Here is a 20,760-nt window from a genome sequence, read left to right as displayed (position 1 = left end):
AAATAAACACATTAAGGTTTTGGCCTCCGAATGTGAGGCTTTTTCTGCAGAGCTGCAGAGGTGCCTTTTCTCGAGGAGCAAACGCTCAGCCTCAAATGTTGGGCTCAGCCCTCCTCCTTCTTTCTTTTTCCTGTCTCCCTTTTAGGATCCAAAGAATCTCTCATTTCCCTGACCATCACTGCCAGCGAAGAAGCCATGACGGTCCTTGAGGAAGTCATTATGTATACCTTCCAGCAGTGTGTCTATTATATCTCCAAGGTAAATATATGTCCCAGGGAGCAGTGGGGCTGAGGATTGCTTTTCCTGACCGAGGTCCAAAGACTGGGAAAAAACCCCATATTTATTTTATTTATTTGATGAAATGTGTGTGCCGCTCCAGCATAGAAATCCTCAAGGCAATCTACGGAAAGAGTAAAACAGTGAGGTTATTAGTCAGACCAGTTAAAACATTTGAACATTAAAAACCAGCAATAAGCTAAAACACACACCAGCATTCTATTCTTCTTCTTCTTCTTGTTGTTGTTGTTATTGTTATTTATTTTTATTATTATTTTTATTATTAATAAATTTGTATATAATTTTTTTTTATTATTTTTATTATTAATAAATTTGTATTCCGTCCTATGCCAATAGATCTCATGGTGGTTCACAACAAAAAAATATGATATAAAAAATATGATATAAAAAATACATAACACATTCTAGGTATCTGGGTAAAGGTAAAGGGACCCCTGACCATTAGGTCCAGTCGTGGATGACTCTGGGGTTGCGGCCCTCATCTCGCTTTTCTGGCCAAGGGAGCCGGTGTTTGTCCACAGACAGTTTTTCAAGGTCATGTGGCCAGCATGACTAAGCCACTTCTGGCGAACCAGAGCAGCGCACGAAAACGCCGTTTACCTTCCTGCTGGAGTGGCACCTATTTATCTACTTGCACTTTGACGTGCTTTCAAACTGCTAGGTGGGCAGGAGCAGGAACTGAGCAACGGGAGCTCAGCCCATCACGGGGATTCGAACCGCCAACCTTCCAATCGGCAAACCCAAGGCTCTGTGAAAAGGTTTCTTCAGCAGGTGGTGGAGTAAAGACAGCGAAGGCTGCCACTGCTTGGTGTCCATTGGCGGGGAGTTCCAAAGTGCGTAGGTGCTGCCAGTCTAAAAGATCAGACTCCTTATGTCTGAGGAAGGGGTATTATGTGGGTCAGTTCCTCAGATCGAAGGGGTCAAGAGGGTATGCATGGGGCAAGGCGATCTTGCAGAGAGACTGGCTTGTGGTAGACGGAAGGGCGGGCATTTCTGAATGCAAGGCAACCCCCCTTGCAAGCAGAAATCAAGCCTGTCAGGGAGAAGGTTAATGTTGATCTTTGCCTGTCGTGTGAAAGTGGCCCTTTTAGCTGCCAAACCAACCTTTCTGAGGATGAAGAAAATGAGGTCCACGAATCACGGTCTTTACCCAATGTTACAGCGGAGGGGGGGGGTGTCCTCGTTCTAGACCTCCCCAGGAGCACCCAAGATTGCTTATTTAGCTCAAATCCTTCCCCAGCTGCAGTCAGAGGCACAGACTCTCTCAACCATTGCAGAGCTCATTCTGCCCCCCCCCCCCCAGGCAGAGAGACGGCTGTATCTCCAGGCATGACCCTCGGCTGCACACATGGCTGGCATCGCGCAAAGAGAAAGCGTCTCCTTGCAGATGCAGCCCTGCGCATCCTGCACTGCACCACAGGCGCAGCCAGCCATGCATGGCAGTGACAAGCATCTCTGGCTGTGGTGATGTCACGGGAAGAAGGGGAGAGGGAGATCAGATCGGAGGGGGGGTAACTTCCAGCAACCTGAAGACATGATACAATACAAACGCTTTTGGGTAGACATCGAGAAGTCAGCAAAACAGAGGGCTTGTCTTTTTAATCTCCTGTTTGCAAACTATAGGGACGCAGGTGCCACTGTGGTCTAAACCACTGAGCCTCTTGGGCTTGCCGATCAGAAGGTTGGTGGTTCGAATCCCCGCGAAAGAGTGAGTTCCCGTTGCTCGGTCCCAGCTCCTGCCAACCTAGCAGTTCAAATGCACACCAAAAGTGCAAGTACAGTGGTACCTCGGGTTAAGTACTTAATTCGTTCCAGAGGTCCGTTCTTAACCTGAGACTGTTCTTAACCTGAAGCACCACTTTAGCTAATGGGGCCTCCTGCTTCCGCTGTGGCGCTGCAGCGCGATTTCTGTTCTCATCCTGAAGCAAAGTTCTTAACCCGAGGTACTATTTCTGGGTTAGCGGAGTCTGTAACCTGAAGTGTATGTAACCCGAGGTACCACTGTAGATTACTGTAATAAGGTACCGTTCCAGCGGGAAGGTGTAAAATTTGAAGTGTAAGCTCCTCGAAGGCAGGGGACTCCTTGCTCTCCCCACCTCCCTGCTTGCTCCTTCGCAAAGCTCAGAGTACCCGCGTTGCGACGCTCTTGTCTTGAGCGCCAGGCGTCTGGCCGAGAGGAACCTCTCGCGTAATGAGTCAGGTCTCGCAGTTTGCAAGGCCAGAGAAATGAGCACTTTTACCGGAAGGGTGGGGAAACACTTTCTGAGACACTATATTTGGAGGAGTGACTCTGCCTTTTGCCAGTTCTGGCGGACATTCAGCAAGCCTCTGGGTTGGAAAGCTGCCTTTTCTTTCCCTTCTCAGCTTTTCCTGGTGTCCTTCCCACTCTCATCTTAATTTTTATTATTATTATTATGAAGAAAGCAAGAAAAGCGACTCAAGGGGAAAATGCCACGCAGGGTTAACAAAACCCTCAATAGTATACTCCACGCTGGTGCAATAAAAATAGAATGATAAGACTATTGATTTCAAGCCCAGAATAAAACGAAAACCCACGACTGTTGTGGGTTGAGATGAATCTTAAAGAGGAATAATATGCTATAGTATTGAATTAACCAAAATCCATTGATTAGCAGAGGGAGGGGACAAACTGTTTTCCTATTTATTGACATGTGTTAACACAACCAAGCCAGACAGCTGCAAACCTCTCATTCTTTCCATCTTGGCGATTGGTCCAATATTCCAGCCGTCTCCATATCTGCCTGCCCTGCCCTCTCTCACTGCAGACTTCATCAACGCCAGACCACTGGCAGGTATAAAAAAATGCATTTCTGAAAATTAAAAATGTATGAAATATATGGCACAGCAATAAAACTGCTAGCATATTTGCAAAGCTAAGCAGGGTCCAGTATGGTTTCGAATTGGAAGGGGATCCACGTTTCGAGATTCCTGTATTGCAGAGTCCCTTCCAGCGCTACAATTATATGATTCCAGTCCTGATTTATTGCCTTCCCTGCAATACTCTTCTATTTGTGAGGCCTTTCATAGAATCATGGAATTGTCAAGTTGGAAGGGACCTCGAGGGTCATCTAGCCCAACCCCTGGCAACCTGAGCACATCTTAGTTTAATTTGTGTGCTACCCAATTATATATATTTTTTTAATTTCAGAAATGCAACTTTCCCAAAATGCCAGATTTGCACAAAAGAGCTGTCAAAAGCAAAAGTTTGAAAAAGGTGTGTGTTTGTTGGCTCCAAGCCAGGAATCCTGAGGCCTGTTGTGGGTGCAGAAATAATAATAATAATAATAATAATAATAATAATAATAATAATAATTTATACCCCGTCCACACTCTGGACAGCTTCCAACAAAATATTAAAATACAGTAATGCATCAAACATTAAAAGCTTCCCTAAACAGGGCTGCCTTCAGATGTCTTCTAAAAGTCTGGTAGTTGTTGTTCTCTTTGACATCTGGTGGGAGGGCGTTCCATCTAGATAAATAGATGTTGTTGTTGTTTAGTTGTGTCCGACTCTTCATGACCCCCTGGACCAGAGCACGCCAGGCACTCCTGTCTTCCACTGCCTCCCGCAGTTTGGTCAAACTTGTGTTGGTAGCTTCGATAACACTGTCCCACCATCTCGTCCTCTGTCGTCCCCTTCTCCTTGTGCCCTCCATCTTTCCCAACATCAAGGTCTTTTCCAGGGAGTCTTCTCTTCTCATGAGGTGGCCAAAGTACTGAAGCCTCAGCTTCAGGATCTGCCCTTCCAGTGAGCACTCAGGGCTGATTTCCTTCAGAATGGAGAGATTTGATCTTCTTGCCGTCCATGGGACTCTCAAGAGTCTCCTCCAGCATCATAATTCAAAAAGATAAATAGATACACACACACACAAATATCTAGATAAATAGATACACACACACACACACACACACACACACACACAAGCTGCAACGCTTCCCCAGCGCTACGTGGGACCAAAGTGGGTCACTCGCCCCTCCTCAGAACATTTGGTATGAGAAGTTCAGAGCTGAGCTGCTCTTTCTCTCTCCCCGTCCCTGTCCAGTCTCTGTATGTTTCTTTGCCACCCTTGTTGGACTGCAACCCCTTCCAGAGCGAAGGGCGAGAGGGCTGGCTCTCTTCCCCGCCTCTTCCTGAGGAGATACGCAAAGTGGTGTCGACCTACCAGGCCAGCTTGGACCTCCTCCGCCAGTATGAGGTGCACCTCGAAATCAGCTCCCAGATGTTTGCCTACCTGTTCTTCTTCTCCAACACCCTCCTCTTCAACCAGCTGATGGAAAAAGGTGAGTGGTGGGAGGAGCTTCCAGGTGGGAGGTGTGGGGTGTGAAACACAGAGCAGTCAAATACAACATTCCTAGAGTGGACATGTTTAGACATGAAGAGGGATGTTTGTCCAGCCAGTAGATAAACCACCTGTTCCCTCCTGGGCTGGGACAAACTTCCTCTACAGGTGGGCAGAGGTGGGCAGGTAACAAACAGGGCAAGCAGCCATCTCTCTCTCTCTCTCTGACTCCATTCCTCAAAGAAGCAACATCTCCTTAGCCTGAGATGCTCTCTTGGTTTCCAGCCAAGAGAGGACAAAGGAACTATCTTCTTATGGGATAGATTCCAGGTGTGCATACAGTGGACGCTCGGGTCGCAAACGTGTTACATGCGGGATGCACGTTCACAACCCACAGCGTTCGCAACCCACAGTGGTGCGTCTGTGCACGCGCAGGTTGTGATTCGGCGCTTCTGCGCATGTGCAAAGCATGATTTAGCGCTTCTGCGCATGCGCGACTGCCGAAACCCGGAAGTAACCAGTTCCGGTACTTCCGGGTTTCGCCAGTCCATAACCTGAAGAAACACAATCTGAAGCGTCTGTAACCCGAGGTATGACTGTATTTTGTAACTTAAATCTGCCTTCTGGGATCCATTTGTGAACAGAACGTGTGAGTAAAGTCTTTTATACTTTTGTACAAGACTGTGTTGTGTCTATTCTTTTTAGGAGGGAATAAAAGGGGAATTACCAGGAAACTTATTTTAGAGGCTTATGCAAGCCTGGCAAACCTATCTGCTGTGCAAGTTTAAAAGGGGGGGGGGGGTTACTCTGCTAAATCATAGAACTTGTTAATACAAGTTGGGAAGGATATAATTAAACAATATATCCTCTCCTGCCTCCCTGAACATTCCCACAGGAAGACTAAGGATGCTGGCAAGAGATCATCATCATTGTCATTTTATTTGTACGCCGCCTTTCCATAGTTAAAACAATGCTCAAGGCGGCTTGATCTGGAGACGGGGATCTGGAGCGAGATTTAATTCTGTCAAGGTTTAATTGTTTCATAATTATTGTTCCTCACACCCTCTGTTTTTAGCTGTCAGGGGGAAAGGAGGGGTACAAATCAATCAATCAATCAATAATCTAATAAGTAAATGAAATAAAATCCAAGAAGCGCTCGTAAATTATTTGAAATGGGAAAACCTGGCAGAAATGAGGATCTCAGGGGTTCAGCTGGGCAATCTGACAATGCACATCCGAAGCTGGTGATCCTTCCATGACCTTCTTCTTCTTCTCCTCCTCCTCCTCTTCCTCCTCCTCCCCAGGCTCCTCCTTGGGCTGCTTCCACTGGTCGAAAGGCGTGAGAGTCCGTGCCACCCTTCGGCTGCTCCTGGAATGGGCACAGCGTGTGGGCTTTGGGCAGCTGGCAGACGAGTTCTTTGGCAAGCTCTCCAGCGTGGCCAGCCTCTTGGCCATGCCAAACTCCCAGCTGGTGCAGGTGAGGAGCCCTTGGCCTCAAAGGGGCACGTCCAGTCGGGCAGTCCAGCAGGGGGGAGTTTTATGTGCCCGTAGCCACCGTCTCGTGAGTAGGGTTGCCAGGTCTCTGGGGGCTGACCCAAAGTCTCCAGGCTTGTCTGCTAACCCCTTGCAGGTGGCAGGACGGACGGAGGGGGCTTGACTCTCCAGCTGGGTGAGGGCACCTTTAAAAAAAATAATTTAATCGAGGAGGCTGCCTGCAGCTTGAAAGCTGCAGCCCAGCAGGAGCTGGATGCAGATTACTGCATGGCCTCAAACGGGGCAGGAGTGTCCTGCCCTCCTCCCCTCTCCCAATAAACTTCCATCTCTTATTGCATAGTCTTTCTGGGGGTAATGCTCTCCTCCCCTCCCTCTTCCCCTCTCCCAATTAACCTCTATCTCTGGAAATTTTTGTATAACCTTTCGGGGGGGTTGATGCTCTCCCCCCCATTAACCTCTATCTCTGCAAATTATTGCATAGTCTTTCTGGGGGGTGATGCTCTCCTCCCCCCTCTTCCCCCTCCCAATTAACCTCTGTCTCTGGAAATTATTGCATATTTCTGGGGGGTGATGCTCTCCTCCCTCCTCTTCCCCCTCCCAATTAACCTCTATCTCTGGAAATTTTTGAATAACCTTTCTGGGGGGTGATGCTCTCCTCCCCTCCCCCTTCCCCTCAGTGAAGCAGGGGTGGTGGGGCAGGAGGAGGAGGTGTGGAAGGCCTTGACCAGGCATAGGCAAACTCTGCCCTCCAGATGTTTTGAGACTACAATTCCCATCATCCCTGACCACTGGTCCTGTTAGCTAGGGGTGATGGGAGTTGTAGTCCCAAAATATCTGAGGGCCGAGTTTGCCTATGCCTGGCCTTGACTCTCCACCATCCCAACCCATCTCTCCCTCCTCTGGCACCTGCTCTTTGCTTTCCAATCTTGCAGCTTCTCCTGCCTCTGAGCCTCGTCTTCCAGGCTCTCCCAGATCACTGATCCCTTCCTCCAAGTCAGTCTCCAACCCCCCTTCTCCCAGTGCCTACTCAGCAGTCTCCGGCCACCACCTCTCAGTGTCCAGCCAGTCCCCTAGGTCTCAGGTTTGGTCTCTGAAATCTCAGCATCTAAGATCCTCACAATCCCGTGATGTTGGCAGCACACGTCTGAGGGTGGCGCCAGCCGCCCAGTGATGGCCGTGGGGTTCATCCCTCTGCAAAACATCACCCATCCCTCTCTTGCTTTGCTCAGATGACCTGGCCTGTGCTGAGAGCCGAATTCCCTGCCCTCAATCCTGCCCAACTGCACCACATCCTCACCCAGTACCAGGCCTCGTCCGACATGGGCTGTGTACCAGCCTGGCAGCCCAGCAAGGAGGACAGCCTGGCAGCCTTCAGGACAGGTAAGATCAGCCACGGCCGGGTTGCCCGGCGAGGGATTCTGTTGAGAATCGTGGGGGAATCGTAGAAGGGGAGAGTCAGAAGGGGCAATGGGGGAAATGCTTAAAGAAACAAATGTGTATGCCATGGGTAGGCAACCTAAAGCCCGGGGGCTGGATGCGGCCCAATCGCCTACTAAATCCGGCCCACAGATGTTCGGGGAATCAGCATGTTTTTACATGTGTAGAATGCGTCCTTTTATTTAAAATGCATCTCTGGGTTATTTGTGGGGCCTGCCTGGTGTTTTTACATGAATAGAATGTGTGCTTTTATTTAAAGTGCTTCTCTGGGTTATTTGTGGGGCTTAGGAATTTCTTTATTCCCCCCCCCCAATATAGTCCAGCCCCCCACAAGGTCTAAGGTACAGTGCACCTGCCCCCTGCTGAAAAAGTTTGCTGACCCCAGTATATGCAGTTCAAACGTCCCCATTTCTCTGCCACTGAAAATGAAATGGGACGGACTTCAGTGCTGATTGGATGCCCACCCCTCGTCACCAATTACATTCCTGCCTTGATGGGAGTTGGACTAGATGACCCTCCGTGTCCCTATGATTCTATGAATCCCTGACACCCCCAAGCTGGGCTGTGGAAGTCACCTTTATGAAACTCTCTGCCAGTCTTTCAAAAATACGAAAACACTTCAGAAAAGAAAATCTCAAGTTGAATGAGGACCCAATGCAGCCCTAACTGTGCTTGGGGGGGGGCACAGATTACTGGCTGATTCTTGTGGGAACGGGGGACGGAACGAAGCGCTCTGGGAAAGGTCATCGCAGCCGAGACCTTGAACGGGAGCACTTACTGCAACATTTTGCTGCGGGTCCCAGGCGTAGCTTCCTATTTCATAGGTGAAAGTCATTTTGCAGGGCTGACCAATCCGCTTGGCTCGCTCCCCTGCTCCCCCCCCTCCAGCGCACGTTTTGATTAATGGGAGACGTTTGAGGGGCACATTGCTCAGAGAGAGGCGAGTGCCGCATGCGGTCTTCACACCATTTGAGCACAAGGGAAACGGCACCAGCCACAGCCTTTGCATGTGCTCTTGTCTCGGAGCACGGATGCCCATCGTTCCCCGCAGAGCTTTTAGGGCGAAAACAGGAGGCTGCTGAAATATCACAGTGGAAACAAGCGTTCCCCTGCCAGGAAAGGCAACCTTTTAAATCAACATTTGGGGAATAATTTTGTGTCAAGTACCCAAAGTGATCGGCAGAGAAGCCTCATCCGAGCCTAAGCAATTAGTCTGAAAGATGGAGACAGGGCGGCCGATTTCTGCTTCCTTGGCTGGTTTAGGCGGGGTCGGGAAGCGGTTCTCCTGTCCCATGCCAACGGGGCGTGTGTGGTAGCACCCCTCCAAACAGCACAGAGGATTCTGGGGCACATAATAATAATAATAAAAGCCAGGCTCAGAGCGGCTAACAGCAATAAAGTAACACAGCATTCTAAAAATCAATTCATTCTAAAATCAATTCAGAATCAAATTAATGGCAACCATTGGGCTAGAGTGCTATGAGGATTACAGTAAGGGGGGGGGGTCAGACTGTGCCATGGCCAAAGGCCAGGCGGAACAGCTCTGTCTTGCAGGCCCTGCAGAAAAATGTCAAGTCCCGCAGGGCCCTGGTCTCTTGTGACAGAGCGTTCCACCAAGTCAGGGCCAGTACTGAAAAGGCCCTGGCCCTAGTTGAGACCAATCTAACCACCTTGCGGCTTGGGACCTCCAAAGTGTTGTTATTTGTGGACCTTAAGGTCCTCCGTGAGGCACACCAGGAGAGGCGGTCCCGTAGGTACGAAGGTCCTAGGCCGTATAGGGCTTTAAAGGGTAAAGGTAAAGGGACCCCTGACCATTAGGTCCAGTCGTGGCCGACTCTGGGGTTGCGGCGCTCATCTCGCTTTACTGGCCGAGGGAGCCGGCGTCCAGCTTCCGGGTCATGTGGCCAGCATGACTAAGCTGCTTCTGGCGAACCAGAGCAGTGCACGGAAACGCCGTTTACCTTCCTGCCGGAGCAGTACCTATTTATCTACTTGCACTTTGATGTGTTTTCGAACTGCTAGGTGGGCAGGAGCAGGGACTGAGCAATAGGAGCTCACCCCGTCACGGGGATTCGAACCGCCGACCTTCTGATCGGCAAGCCCTAGGTTTTGTGGTTTAATCCACAGTGCCATCCGCGTCCCTTAAAGGTTAAAACCAGCACCTTAAACCTGACCCTGTACTCCACTGGGAGCCAGTGCAGTTGGTATAGCACTGGATGAATGTGATGCCACGGCGAGGACCCAGTAAGGAGTATCGCCATGGGATTCTGCACCCGCTGGAGTTTCTGGGTCAGTCTCAAGGGCAGCCCCACGTAGAGCAAATTACAATAATCAAGTCTGGAGGTGACCATTGCATGGATCACAGTGGGACGGGGGGGGGGGGATGCTGTTCTTTCTGGTTGCATCACAAAAACCCAAAACTCACGCATTTGCTTCCGCCACAACGGGCTTTAGATGACATCCTGGAGTCCTTTGACAGCCACCCGCCAATCATGCTGCCCAGTGGAGGGTTCAAGGTAGACCTGGAGGCTGAACACCTGGACGACAATATTTACCAACACTTCCTCTACATCCGCCACTTCCTGTGGAGCTTGCGCAGCAAAAGCCCCCACCCCAGCGACTCGCCCGAAGCGGAGACCCCCAAGGTAAAACTCTTTTGCCTTTCCAGAATCTTGAGGGTTTGATCTCACATCCTATTACACTTAATTATCCTTAACTAATCATTCTTTTTGTAGTCTTTCTTGCAATATTTCAAATAATCCACCTTAATCCTTAATCCACCTTCTTGCAGTCCTGTTCATCCCAATTACTTTTCAGATAGTTCATATATTTACTCCAGTCTTCTAAGAATCTCTGGTCCCGCAGCTTTTGAATCCTTCCTGTTAATTTATCTAATTCTGCAGTCTTGGACGTGAGACTTTCAGTGGGGTTCACCCCGCTGGTAGAGAGTTGAGCAGAGGGGCAAGTCTTTTCTTCTCCCCCCCACCCCCAATCTGAAATATTGTGGCTCCTTCCATCACCCCAGGGCTCACACCCAACCAGCAAACCAGCTGCTGCTGCAAGCCCAACATGAAATCCAGCAGCGATTCTGAATAATTGAAAACCAGTTGAGGGCTCAAATTCCAAGGCGTGCACATGTTAAACCCCCACCAGACCTGCGCCTGCACCTGCTCATCGCCTTTCCTTCAACACCACCTGCCTGTTTCTGCTGAGTGTCTGCAAAGAAATCTTCCTATAACCTGAATTGGGAAGGACAACGATATTGTCCACCTTCTCCCTGGGGTTGCGAGTTCACCTGGTTGTGAAATCAGCACCCACACATTTTCAGGTCAAGGCAACAAATGCAGCTTGCAGTTCTCCAGATCAGGGTGTCAGCTGGCCGGCCAGCCCCTCTTGCAAGAGAGTCCATTCCACTCTTGATAATACGATAATCTTTATTGTCATTGTCCCATACAGAACGAAACTGAAAAAATCTACGTCAGACATTCAAAAACCCACAAGCCTGCTATCCCAGCCTGGTTAGCCCCCTAAAAACTCTGATACCCCATAATTAAATACAACATACTCCCGTAGAGACTACCTTACATTGCGTTTAAAACCCAAATCGCATTTGGATAGAAACTGTTTCTCAGGCGGCTAGTCCTAGTCTTTATAGCCCTGTACCTTCTTCCAGAAGGCAGAAGCTAAAAGAGATCATTTCCGGGGTGCGCACTATCCTGCGCTATCTCTGCAGCTTTCTTATGGCACCTGGAAGAGTAGATTTGATCCAAGGTGGGAAGAGTGCACCCAATTATTCTCTCTGCAGTCTTTACAACCCTGGACAGCATTGTTTTTCCCCGACCGTGCAGCTCCCAAACCACACACACAGACCCTAAGTTAATACACTCTCCACAGTACAGTGGTACCGCAGGCAGCGAGTGGCCCCCAAGGCCATGGCTGAGAGGCGATTCAAACCCTGGTTGCCCACAGTTGTAGTCCAATATCCTGTCTGTTAAATCACACTGAGGCCCCGTCCACACTATCTGTCCACACTATACAGTGGTACCTCTGGTTACAGACGCTTCAGGTTACAGACTCCGCTAACCCAGAAATAGTACCGCGGGTTAAGAACTTTGCTTCAGGATGAGAACAGAAATCGTGCTCCAGCAGTGCAGCAGCAGCAGGAGGCCCCATTAGCTAAAGTGGTGCTTCAGGTTAAGAACAGTTTCAGGTTAAGAACGGACCTCCGGAACAAATGAAGTACTTAACCAGAGGTACCACTGTACAATGGTAAAATGCCATCAACAGGTCCTTGGAGAGATTGTTTTTCCGGAGGATTCTCAGAGGATTCTCTGTTGCTGCAACTCGGTTCATAGTAGCGGAAGCTGCGGGAGTTTTGCAAAGCGAGACAAGGGGCGCCACGGTGCTCCATTTATGCAGGTGGTCGAAATTAGCTTTTCTTCCTGCTGAGTTTTAGTTATCTCAGGTGGAATTGTGATTGCTTTTCTGAGCAGCCCGTAAAGGGCTGTGTCTGACAGGCACCAAGGGAAAAGGGGCTCCCCTCTGAGTCTGGCAAATCTCTTCCTATCGATGACCCCATGATGGCACCTACTGGGAGCCACCTGCTGGCGCTGGAGACCAACTCCTCCTCACTTTGCCTGATCTCCAATTGCAGCCCTGCCTGGCCTTTATTGAAAGCCTCTCTGGGCGGATGCTTCAGAGAGACAGAAGCCAATGCAAGGGATTAGTGCTAATTCCCTAACCTGAAAGCGAGGGGATGGAAAGACTGCGGAAAGCTCCTTAGCAGGGCTAAGACGGGGAGAGTTAGCCCTCGAACTCGCGGGCATCCAATGAAGGAAGCTGAATGCGGGAAGATGCGGGAAGATTCAGGACGGAGGAAAGCAAGTCCTACTTCATGCATCTCAGAGATGAACTGTGGAACTCTCTCCCACCAGAGGTGGATTTCCCTTTCCATGGGTTGTAGAGAGATTAGAACAGGTTAGATGGTGCCTTGCATGTCCTGCATTTTGGGTCCAGACCTTTGCCTCTTCTTCCCATCAAGGAGGATGAGGGTGCTTTGAAGACTCCACTCTTCTGTAGCATCTGGGCTGGCTGCCCCTCTGCTACGGAGCCAGGTTCACGGTCCTTATATTGACAAAGCCCTGAACAACTTAGGGCCTGGATGCCTCAAAGACTACCTGAATCCTTCTATCCCACCCTGGCAGGTTTGTCTGACTACAACATGAAATGCAGCAATTAGTGTCACCAGCCCAGTCCTGTGGAACTCTCTGCCACTGGAGATTCAGCAGGCACCTTCTGTTCCAAATTTTCAATGCCTCCTGAAAACGTTTCTGTTCTGCCAAGTTTACGGGAGCAATTAAGAACAACCAGAATTCAGCGGCCGGATTGATCACCAGGGCAAGGTGATTTGAGCATATTGCACCGATCCTGGCCCGACTGCGCTAACTGCCAGTTTCTGGGCCCAAATCAAAGTGCTGTTTTTGACCTATAAAGCCTTAAATGGCTCAGAACCACAACACTTCAAGGACTGCCTCTCCCCATAGCAACCGACCCAGAACCTGAAATTGTCCTGTGGTTGACCTCACAAGAGGTCCAGAGGGTGGCAACATGAGAACGGGGCCTTTTCTGCAGTGGCTCCCCGCTTGTGGAGTACTCTCCCCAGGAGGCTCACCTGCAGCCTTCATTATACACCATTAGGTGTCAGACAAAAATGTTCCTCTTCTCCCAGGTCTTGGGCTAACTATGCAACCTACGGCCTTTTAAATGTGTTTTCTGGGGGGTTGTATTTTTCCCTTTTCCTACTGTTATAGCACGTATTTTGTGTTTTATGCCGTTAACCTCCCTGTGGTTTCTTGATAAAGGCTGGTATATATATTTAGTAAATGGCAATAATAACCTCTGCACAATAGTTAGCTGATTTCTGATTTTAATATTCTTTTTTTAATATGGTTTTCATGGTTCTCCTGTATGGCTGTAGTAAACTGCTGTGACAGCTTTCCCTCCATGAATTTCAGGATATAGACATTTCTTATAAGTAAAAGAGAGACTGACGCCTCCCCTTTCCCTGTATCTCCCTGTTAAAGACAGATGCCATCAGCTGCCAAACCACCGCCCAGGCAGACTCGGAGGGAGAGGTGACGGGGCGTTCCTATGCCCGGGCAAACTGGCAGCGCCGCAGACCTGTGAGCTGCGTGGAGCCCAGGGCAGTCGGGGGTCCCTCTCCTGTCCCGCCGGGCGCCAACGGTTCCGCCGGGGATAACGAGGCTTGTGAGCTGCGGCTCCAGGACAGCCTCCACCAGCTCCACCTGCAGGCCTCCCAGGGGAAGGGCAGCATCCCATCGGCGCCGGCAGACCCCTCCTGCCTGCTGACCCCGCCCAACACACCTCTGACCTTTGACCCAGCGGTCCTCGAACTCACCCCAGAGGCCACCCCCGGAAAGGCCACGGCAGACCCTCGGAGGAACGGCCTCAGCGGCACCAAAACCACAACACTTGAAGGTAGGAAATGAAGAACACTTTCTGGGGCAAGCGAGTTGAACCTTCCAGGAAGGCTGTTATAATAATTGGGAGTGTGTTTCTGCCAAATTATTCTGCTGAGAGTTATTGCAAACTGTTACATCTGAATGGATTATCAAATACAGTGGAACCTCGGTTTTCGAACCTAATCTGTTCCGGAAGACCGGCTTCTGAAAAGTTTGAAAACCGAGGATCAATGGGCTGGCTGCAAAGGCAAGGGAGAAAAATGAAAAACGCTGCTCAGAAGCTGTTTTGCTCCGAAAATTGTTCAAAAATAGAAGCATTCACTTCCGGGTTGTCGGCGTTTGGGTTCCAAATTGTTTGGCTTCCGAAGCGTTCAATAACTGAACTTCGTTGTATTTATTAGATCTGTAAATAACAAAATAACACACCACACTGCAGTAATCTAGTATTGAAGCAGCCAGAACATGAACTGCTTGTGGCCAGTTCATGGCCGTAGCTCTCAGACCAGGGACAGAGCTGGCTGCAGAAGCAGCCCCACAACTGCAAACTTGCTCCTTCAGGGGGAGGGCAACCCCACCCAGGGCAGCCGACGGACCACTTTCTTGGCCACAAGAGTGACGCAGTGCCTCTGTCTTGCTAGGATTCAAGCTCTGCTTGTTTTTCTTCACCCATTTCGCCCCTGAATCCACACGGTGATGCCCCAGTGTCTGTGTGGCCTTGCCTGGTCTGGACGCTGTGGTGTGCATGGTTTTGGTCTTCCCGCCCCACCGGCATAGCAAAGGATGCTGGCCCCCGTGGCTTAAGCACAAACGCTCCCCAGAACTCTCCAGCAATAAAACAGGAGGGAGGGAGGTTCTAGCATTAGCCTGGGGGTGGGACGCAGGTGGCGCTGTGGGTTAAACCACAGAGCCTAGGACTTGCCGATCAGAAGGTCGGCGGTTCGAATCCCTGCGACGGGGTGAGCTCCCGTTGTTCAGTCCCAGCTCCTGCCAACCAAGCAGTTCGAAAGCACAAAGTGCAAGTAGATAAATAGGTACCGCTCCAGCGGGAAGGTAAACGGCGTTTCCGTGTGCTGCTCTGGTTCGCCAGAAGCGGCTTAGTCATGTTGGCCACATGACCCGGAAGCTGTCTGCGGACAAACGCCGGCTCCCTCGGCCAATAAAACAAGATGAGCGCCGCAACCCCAGAGTCGGTCACGACTGGTCCTAATGATCAGGGGTCCTTTAGTTTTCTACATGTGGGGAGGTTTTTTCTCTCCCCCCAAAATGGGACCTGCCACCCTGCAGGCTGAAGTGATGCCAACCTCTCAGGAGGCGCTGGTGCACTAGGGCAGATGGGGTGCTGCCTCACCAACCTGCCTGCCCTCTTACTTCAGTAATATCCAAAGGCAACACGGCGACCAAGTACAACGATGCGATGTCAATATAAACTCCTTATGTAATCTCCACAGAACATTAAACAATATGAAATATGCACTCTCTGCAAAACCAAATAAACAGAAATCTTCTAAATCTCTGAAAGTCACAAATTACGCACTCTTGATGGATTCTCTTGAAAACATAGAACCAAATAAACACAAGTCTTATAGGTCTCTGAAAGTCTTTGTGGGCTAGGCAAGTCTCTGAGAGAAGCGATGGGTCAGATTCTTATCTGGTGAAAACAAGCTGTAAATATTACTATTAATATTACTATTAATGGAATGTATAGGCCTCCCTTCGCCTGAGGATCCGTCTTGGTGATTCCCTTGTAGAATTAACCAGGGAGGAGGAGGAAGATGGGGGGGGGCAGACGGGACTAGAACTCGTTGGCTTTGCTTGTCGTTGGCTCTGGCACCCCCTGGTGGTGGGCTCCCTGCCCCCCGCCCTACCAGTTGGCTTCTAGGACTCTTGCCTAGGCTTGCTTTGCAAGAGCTGTGGCTCACGAGGCAAGCCCATCGGTGGGCAGAGCCCGTCCGTGTTGGAACTGCAGCTCCTGGGAGGGAATTGGAGGTAGACAGGAGTCCATTTCAGTTGCCAAATCCTCTCCCAGCCTTCGGCAGTGAAATGCAGAGTGTTACCACCTTGTGCTCCCGCCTCTGAGTCACTGGGTGGAAGCAGCTGGGAGCCAGCCCTTGCCAAGTCCATTGGCAGCTCCAGCCTTGGGTTGGGCTCGGTGGCTTCTGACGCTTGGCCTCTGAGCTCCCATTTATTTCACAAAAACAGCCGCACTTTGAGGGTTCTCTGCAGCCTGCACAAGCTCCCAGCGCTGGTTGTGTGCACTTGGTCAGAAGATCCTTGCAGTTTAAATGTGATTTACAGCTGATTTACCATACTGCTGACAGCAGCGAAAGAGTGTATTGCTCACAGAAATGGGAAAATAAAGACCACTGACCACTGGGTCAGGAAAACCTGGCCAACAATAAAACTTAGATATGAGAGAAACACTTGCCGGTTCCTCACAGGCGTTTGGTTGGCCACTTTGAGAACATGACGCTGGACTAGATGGGCCCTGGCCCTGATCCAGCAGCCTCTCCTTAAGTTCTCGTATTTAGAAGGTGTTCCTTGCGAGGAACAGACAGGCTCACAAACCGCCTTCCTTCTGACCCCAGGCTCTTCGCCAACACCCTACGACTTTCCAACGCCAGCCTCTTCAAGCCGCAGCTCGGCCGCGGATGATTTTTGCTACGTCTTCATCGTGGAGCTGGAAAAGGGGCCCATCGGCTTGGGAATGGGGCTGATTGACGGCCTGGTGAGTTTCTCGCTCTCCCAGCTTCAGTCGCTTTCGGTCTGCTGCCAAAGAAGGGCTGGTAGGGAAAGCTGCACAGATGAAGAGGTACACAGCTCCCGCCATCACCATCCCGCCATTGTCCATGCTGGCTGCTGGGACCAAGGGGAATTTGGAGCCCAACAAAATCTGGAGGGCACCCCCACGTGAGCCAGCCCTGGTCCATGCACAGACTAGTGTCAGGTCTCCAGGGTTTCAGCCCTGCTTGGAGACACCAGGGATTGACCCTCTGGCATGCAAAGTACACCCCCTGCCCCTGAGCTACATCGAGCTTCTTCCATGTGCTAAAATGGTCCCTGGCCAACTTCTTAGGAAGGTGTCTAGTTGTGTTGCTGCAGATGCACCAGGGCGTTTATTCTCTCTGCGCTCCTTCCAGCGGCCATTCCTCTGTGGGTCACAGCTACGGATGCACAACCCAACTGGTTTTCACTAGGCACTGCAGTCGTCTGCAAGGGACAGGGTTGATGTGGTCATGTTCGCAGTAAAATAAATAAGGCGGGTCTTTGGGTGGCGTCAAAAGCCAGGGCAAAGAGGAAGCTGTGCAGTGAAGGCGCCTGGTGCACCTCTCTAGGGAGGGAGACTCCCATAGTGGGGCCGCCGCAGAGAAGGCCCTCTCCTAAGTCACCACCCCCTTCTGAGCCTCGTGACAGCAGAGGAAGAGCCAGGAGGGGGTCCTACACCGTAGCACCCGAGGGAGTCTGGAGGGGAGAGAGGACCTTTCAGGTCTTTGCATCCCGAGTTGTTCGGGGCTTAAAACATCAACACGAGCCCCTTGAATCGAGCCTGGAAACAAACTGCCAACCAGTTGCAATAAGAGATGGCAAGATGGCAGCCCAGGAGTTTCCCAGTGTGACCGTCCAACAGTGGGCTCCTGCAAATGCCTCCATCCATCGGCGAGAGAGCTGGTGTTTACCTCTCTGCTGACTTCTGCTTTGCCTTCTCCCCCCCCCCATCCTCTTCAGCACACACCCCTGAACTCCCCCGGGATCTACATCCGGACCCTGATCCACGACAGCCCTGCAGCAGCTGACGGCAGGCTCTCCATTGGGGACCGGATCCTGGCTGTCAACGGCACGAGCCTCATTGGCTCTGATTACCAGAGGTAGGGAAAGAGGAGGGAGGCTTAGTGGGGGGGGGAGGAGAGGGGCTGCAAGGTGGACCCCCGATTATGTGGCTCAGCGGAAGGCCGCATCCTGCCTTCTCGCTCTCGCACACTCCTCCTGATGGGCTTTCCCCTCCCCCTGCTCCCCTTCTTTCAGTGCCGTCGACCTCATCCGATCGGGGGGCAAGAAGCTGCGCTTCCTGGTGGCCAAATCGGACCTGGAGGCTGCCAAGAAAATCAGCTTCAGCTCCTCACCTTCCCCTTAAAATAGAAGAGGTGCCTCCGAAACAGCTCTCCTGGGTTCTCCAACAGCGCAAGCTGCATCAGGCACAAGGGATCGGGGCTGTGGGCATAGCCTAGGGAGACTTCTTGCAATGGGGCATCCCAGGCTCCCACCAGCCCCTCGGAAGTGCCTGCAGGCGGCAACATCAGACTACGCTGGCCTCAAAAGCAAACTCTGCTCTCCCAGCTCTGGAACCGTCAAGATGGTTTGAATTGCTGCGGTCTCAGAGCCAAAGGCTGGGCTTTGCTCTTGCAGACATCAGGTGCCAACAGCTAGCGACTTAAAGAGAGGCGGCGCTGCCCCATTGTGGCCGCCTGCTCTCATTGCAACTGGAGAATTTCGAGACCAGCTGTTTGTGCACCCAGCATGGATGGGACCTTAGCCTTGCAGCAACATCCCAAGCCCTCGACTGCTGCCTCCCTGTCTCTGCTGCAAAAACACCTGGGAGAAAATGAGCTTGTTATCGCTTAATTACCTGCTAATGCACAGGCCCAGGGGGAAGAAACTGTCGTGGGCAAGCTATGATGAGGGTGCAAAGTAAGGCAGGGTGGGGAGCCCACACAGCATGACCGGTTTCTCTGCACTGGGTGCCACAACTATGACACAGTACATGTGCAGGACGAGAGGTGGGAAGCACTGCCCCGGAGCCTGACTCTCACTCGCTGCTGCTGAACTACAGTTCCCATCATCCTGGCAGGGGCTGATGGGAGTCGGAGTCCGCAGGATGCCCAAGGCCTGGAGAAAGGGAGAAAAGCTAAACCCACAAAGTCCCAGAGAGGGGAAACGGATGTCAGGCAACAGAGAGAGATGGGAGGCTGGGGACATGTTCCAGATGGGCGGGGTATAAATAAAATTATTATTAAAGGGGCCTCACAGCCAGCCCCTCCCCTCCCCATTTATGGCTATTGGCCAACCCAAATGCACACCTCTATCAAACCTAAGACCCAGTGATGGACAGACACGGGGACTTTATCGGATGGCCCTAAATCTGGCAGGATTCCTCCAAATTTGCTGGGCTGTCTCAACACCTGCTTAAGAAGCACATGAGAGAGTCATGCCAGCTGCAACAGACCTAGTCTAAATCTCCAAGCCCAGGAGCCTCTGAGTCGCGGCTGGGCAAGGCGCCTTCTTCAGGGAGCTCGCAAGGACGACCAGGAAGGCAGCAGCTCTCCCTGCAGCCAGCATTCAGCAGCTCAACTGCCTCTGAGCACGGAAGTTCAACAGGGCTGCTGTAGCTAATAGCCAATCCATCTTCCTCGAATGAACTTGGCCCTTTTCAAATGGACAGGCTCTTGCCACGTCACACGGCAGTTCAACTTAGTACAGCCGCAAGAGCTACACTGCCCATCATCCTTTGTGTGCCGGGTGGCAGATCAGAAAAAGAAGCCAAAATACGCCAATGATTCAAGCAAAGTTTCATCAGTGGTCCCATTCACGCAGGGAGACTTTATCTCATTTACACAGGACCTCCTCCAATACCCCGATGAACAGGAGAAGCTTCTGTTTTCTAGGCGAACAGTATTAAAGCAGCATTTATCTCAAGCCGAAAGACAAACATTTTCAATCCCTTCTGCCGGGATGAACATCCTCGGTTCACTGGGCTGAAAGACAGCTGTTTTTCACCCTGGATTGAGGAATGGCGACAACCTTTGTTTGTTAATACTGTGCATCTTTTTTAAAAATAATAATAATGTATATATATAGTTACAGTATTGCAGGCGATGTGATAAAGAACAAGGCCAGGGACAAAGGGCCGGTATGTCCAAGCGCCTTTCCTCTGGGTTAAATAACTGGATACAGTAAAACTAGCAACCGTCGTAACAAGGGTTGGCAGCCGTGTCTCATTCTGGACTCTGTGTTCCATTTTTGCAAAAGGGAAGGCAAAGGAGTGCCGGGAAGGGGGAACCCATTCACATAGACTCAAGAGGCACACAGTTGCAGAGCAGGCTGGCAACTTACGGGGAGGTTACATTCACAGCGGTTCGTGCACAAAGGCAGAATTGCGCCCAGTCCGGAAAATGCCCAGTGCAACTATCCCTACCATATAGCGCCCTGGAAATGTTAGCAAGGACTCTGGAAGGCTGTGAGGGGCCTTGCACGCCCTTCCCAGAGCCTGGTGTCAGCAAGGCAGGGGCCTGAAAATGCCTCCCGCCAGAGGAAAACTCAGTGTGGAAAGAGATGCTGGGCCAGATGGGCCACTGGCCTGATACCGGCAGCTATTATTAGATTGCACTATATCAGAGGTGGGTGGCCTGCGGTCTAAACCACAGAGCCTAGGGCTTGCTGATCGGAAGGTCAGCCGTCTGAATCCCCACAACTGGGTGAGCTCCCGTTGCTCTGTCGCTGCTCCTGCCAACCTAGCAGTTCAAAAGCACATCAAAGTGCAAGTAGATAAATAGGTACCGCTCCGGCGGGAAGGTAAACAGCGTTTCCGTGTGCTGCTCTGGTTCACCAGAAGTGGCTTAGTCATGATGACCACATGACCCAGAAGCTGTACGCCGGCTCCCTCGGCCAATAAAGCAAGATGAGTGCTGCAACCCCGGAGTCGGCCACAACTGGACCTAACGGTCAGGGGTCCCTTTACCTTTACATCACAGGTAAAA

The 20,760-nt window shown here is 51.0% G+C and overlaps 1 protein-coding gene across 3 annotated transcripts in view; it reads left to right on the top strand.

Moving 5' to 3' along the window:
* Positions 1 to 19,981, top strand: part of RADIL (Rap associating with DIL domain) — a 56,189-nt gene extending 36,208 nt beyond the window's left edge. For all 3 annotated transcript variants that reach the window (XM_079953692.1, XM_079953694.1, XM_079953693.1), the window contains exons 6-14: positions 146 to 258; positions 4,362 to 4,599; positions 5,903 to 6,075; positions 7,322 to 7,472; positions 9,984 to 10,174; positions 13,613 to 14,027; positions 16,597 to 16,736; positions 17,735 to 17,874; positions 18,032 to 19,981. In XM_079953692.1, the coding sequence (XP_079809818.1) occupies positions 146 to 258; positions 4,362 to 4,599; positions 5,903 to 6,075; positions 7,322 to 7,472; positions 9,984 to 10,174; positions 13,613 to 14,027; positions 16,597 to 16,736; positions 17,735 to 17,874; positions 18,032 to 18,140 (1,670 nt within the window). In that variant the 3' untranslated portion in view covers positions 18,141 to 19,981. The remainder of the gene's footprint in view (positions 1 to 145; positions 259 to 4,361; positions 4,600 to 5,902; positions 6,076 to 7,321; positions 7,473 to 9,983; positions 10,175 to 13,612; positions 14,028 to 16,596; positions 16,737 to 17,734; positions 17,875 to 18,031) is intronic.
* Positions 19,982 to 20,760: the final 779 nt, after the last annotated feature.

Source organism: Podarcis cretensis (genome assembly GCF_951804945.1).
Source record: "Podarcis cretensis genome assembly, chromosome: 14".
NCBI lineage: Eukaryota > Metazoa > Chordata > Lepidosauria > Squamata > Lacertidae > Podarcis > Podarcis cretensis.
The sequence above is the reverse complement of the archived record's forward strand: the minus strand, read 5'-3'. Positions and strand labels throughout refer to the sequence as shown.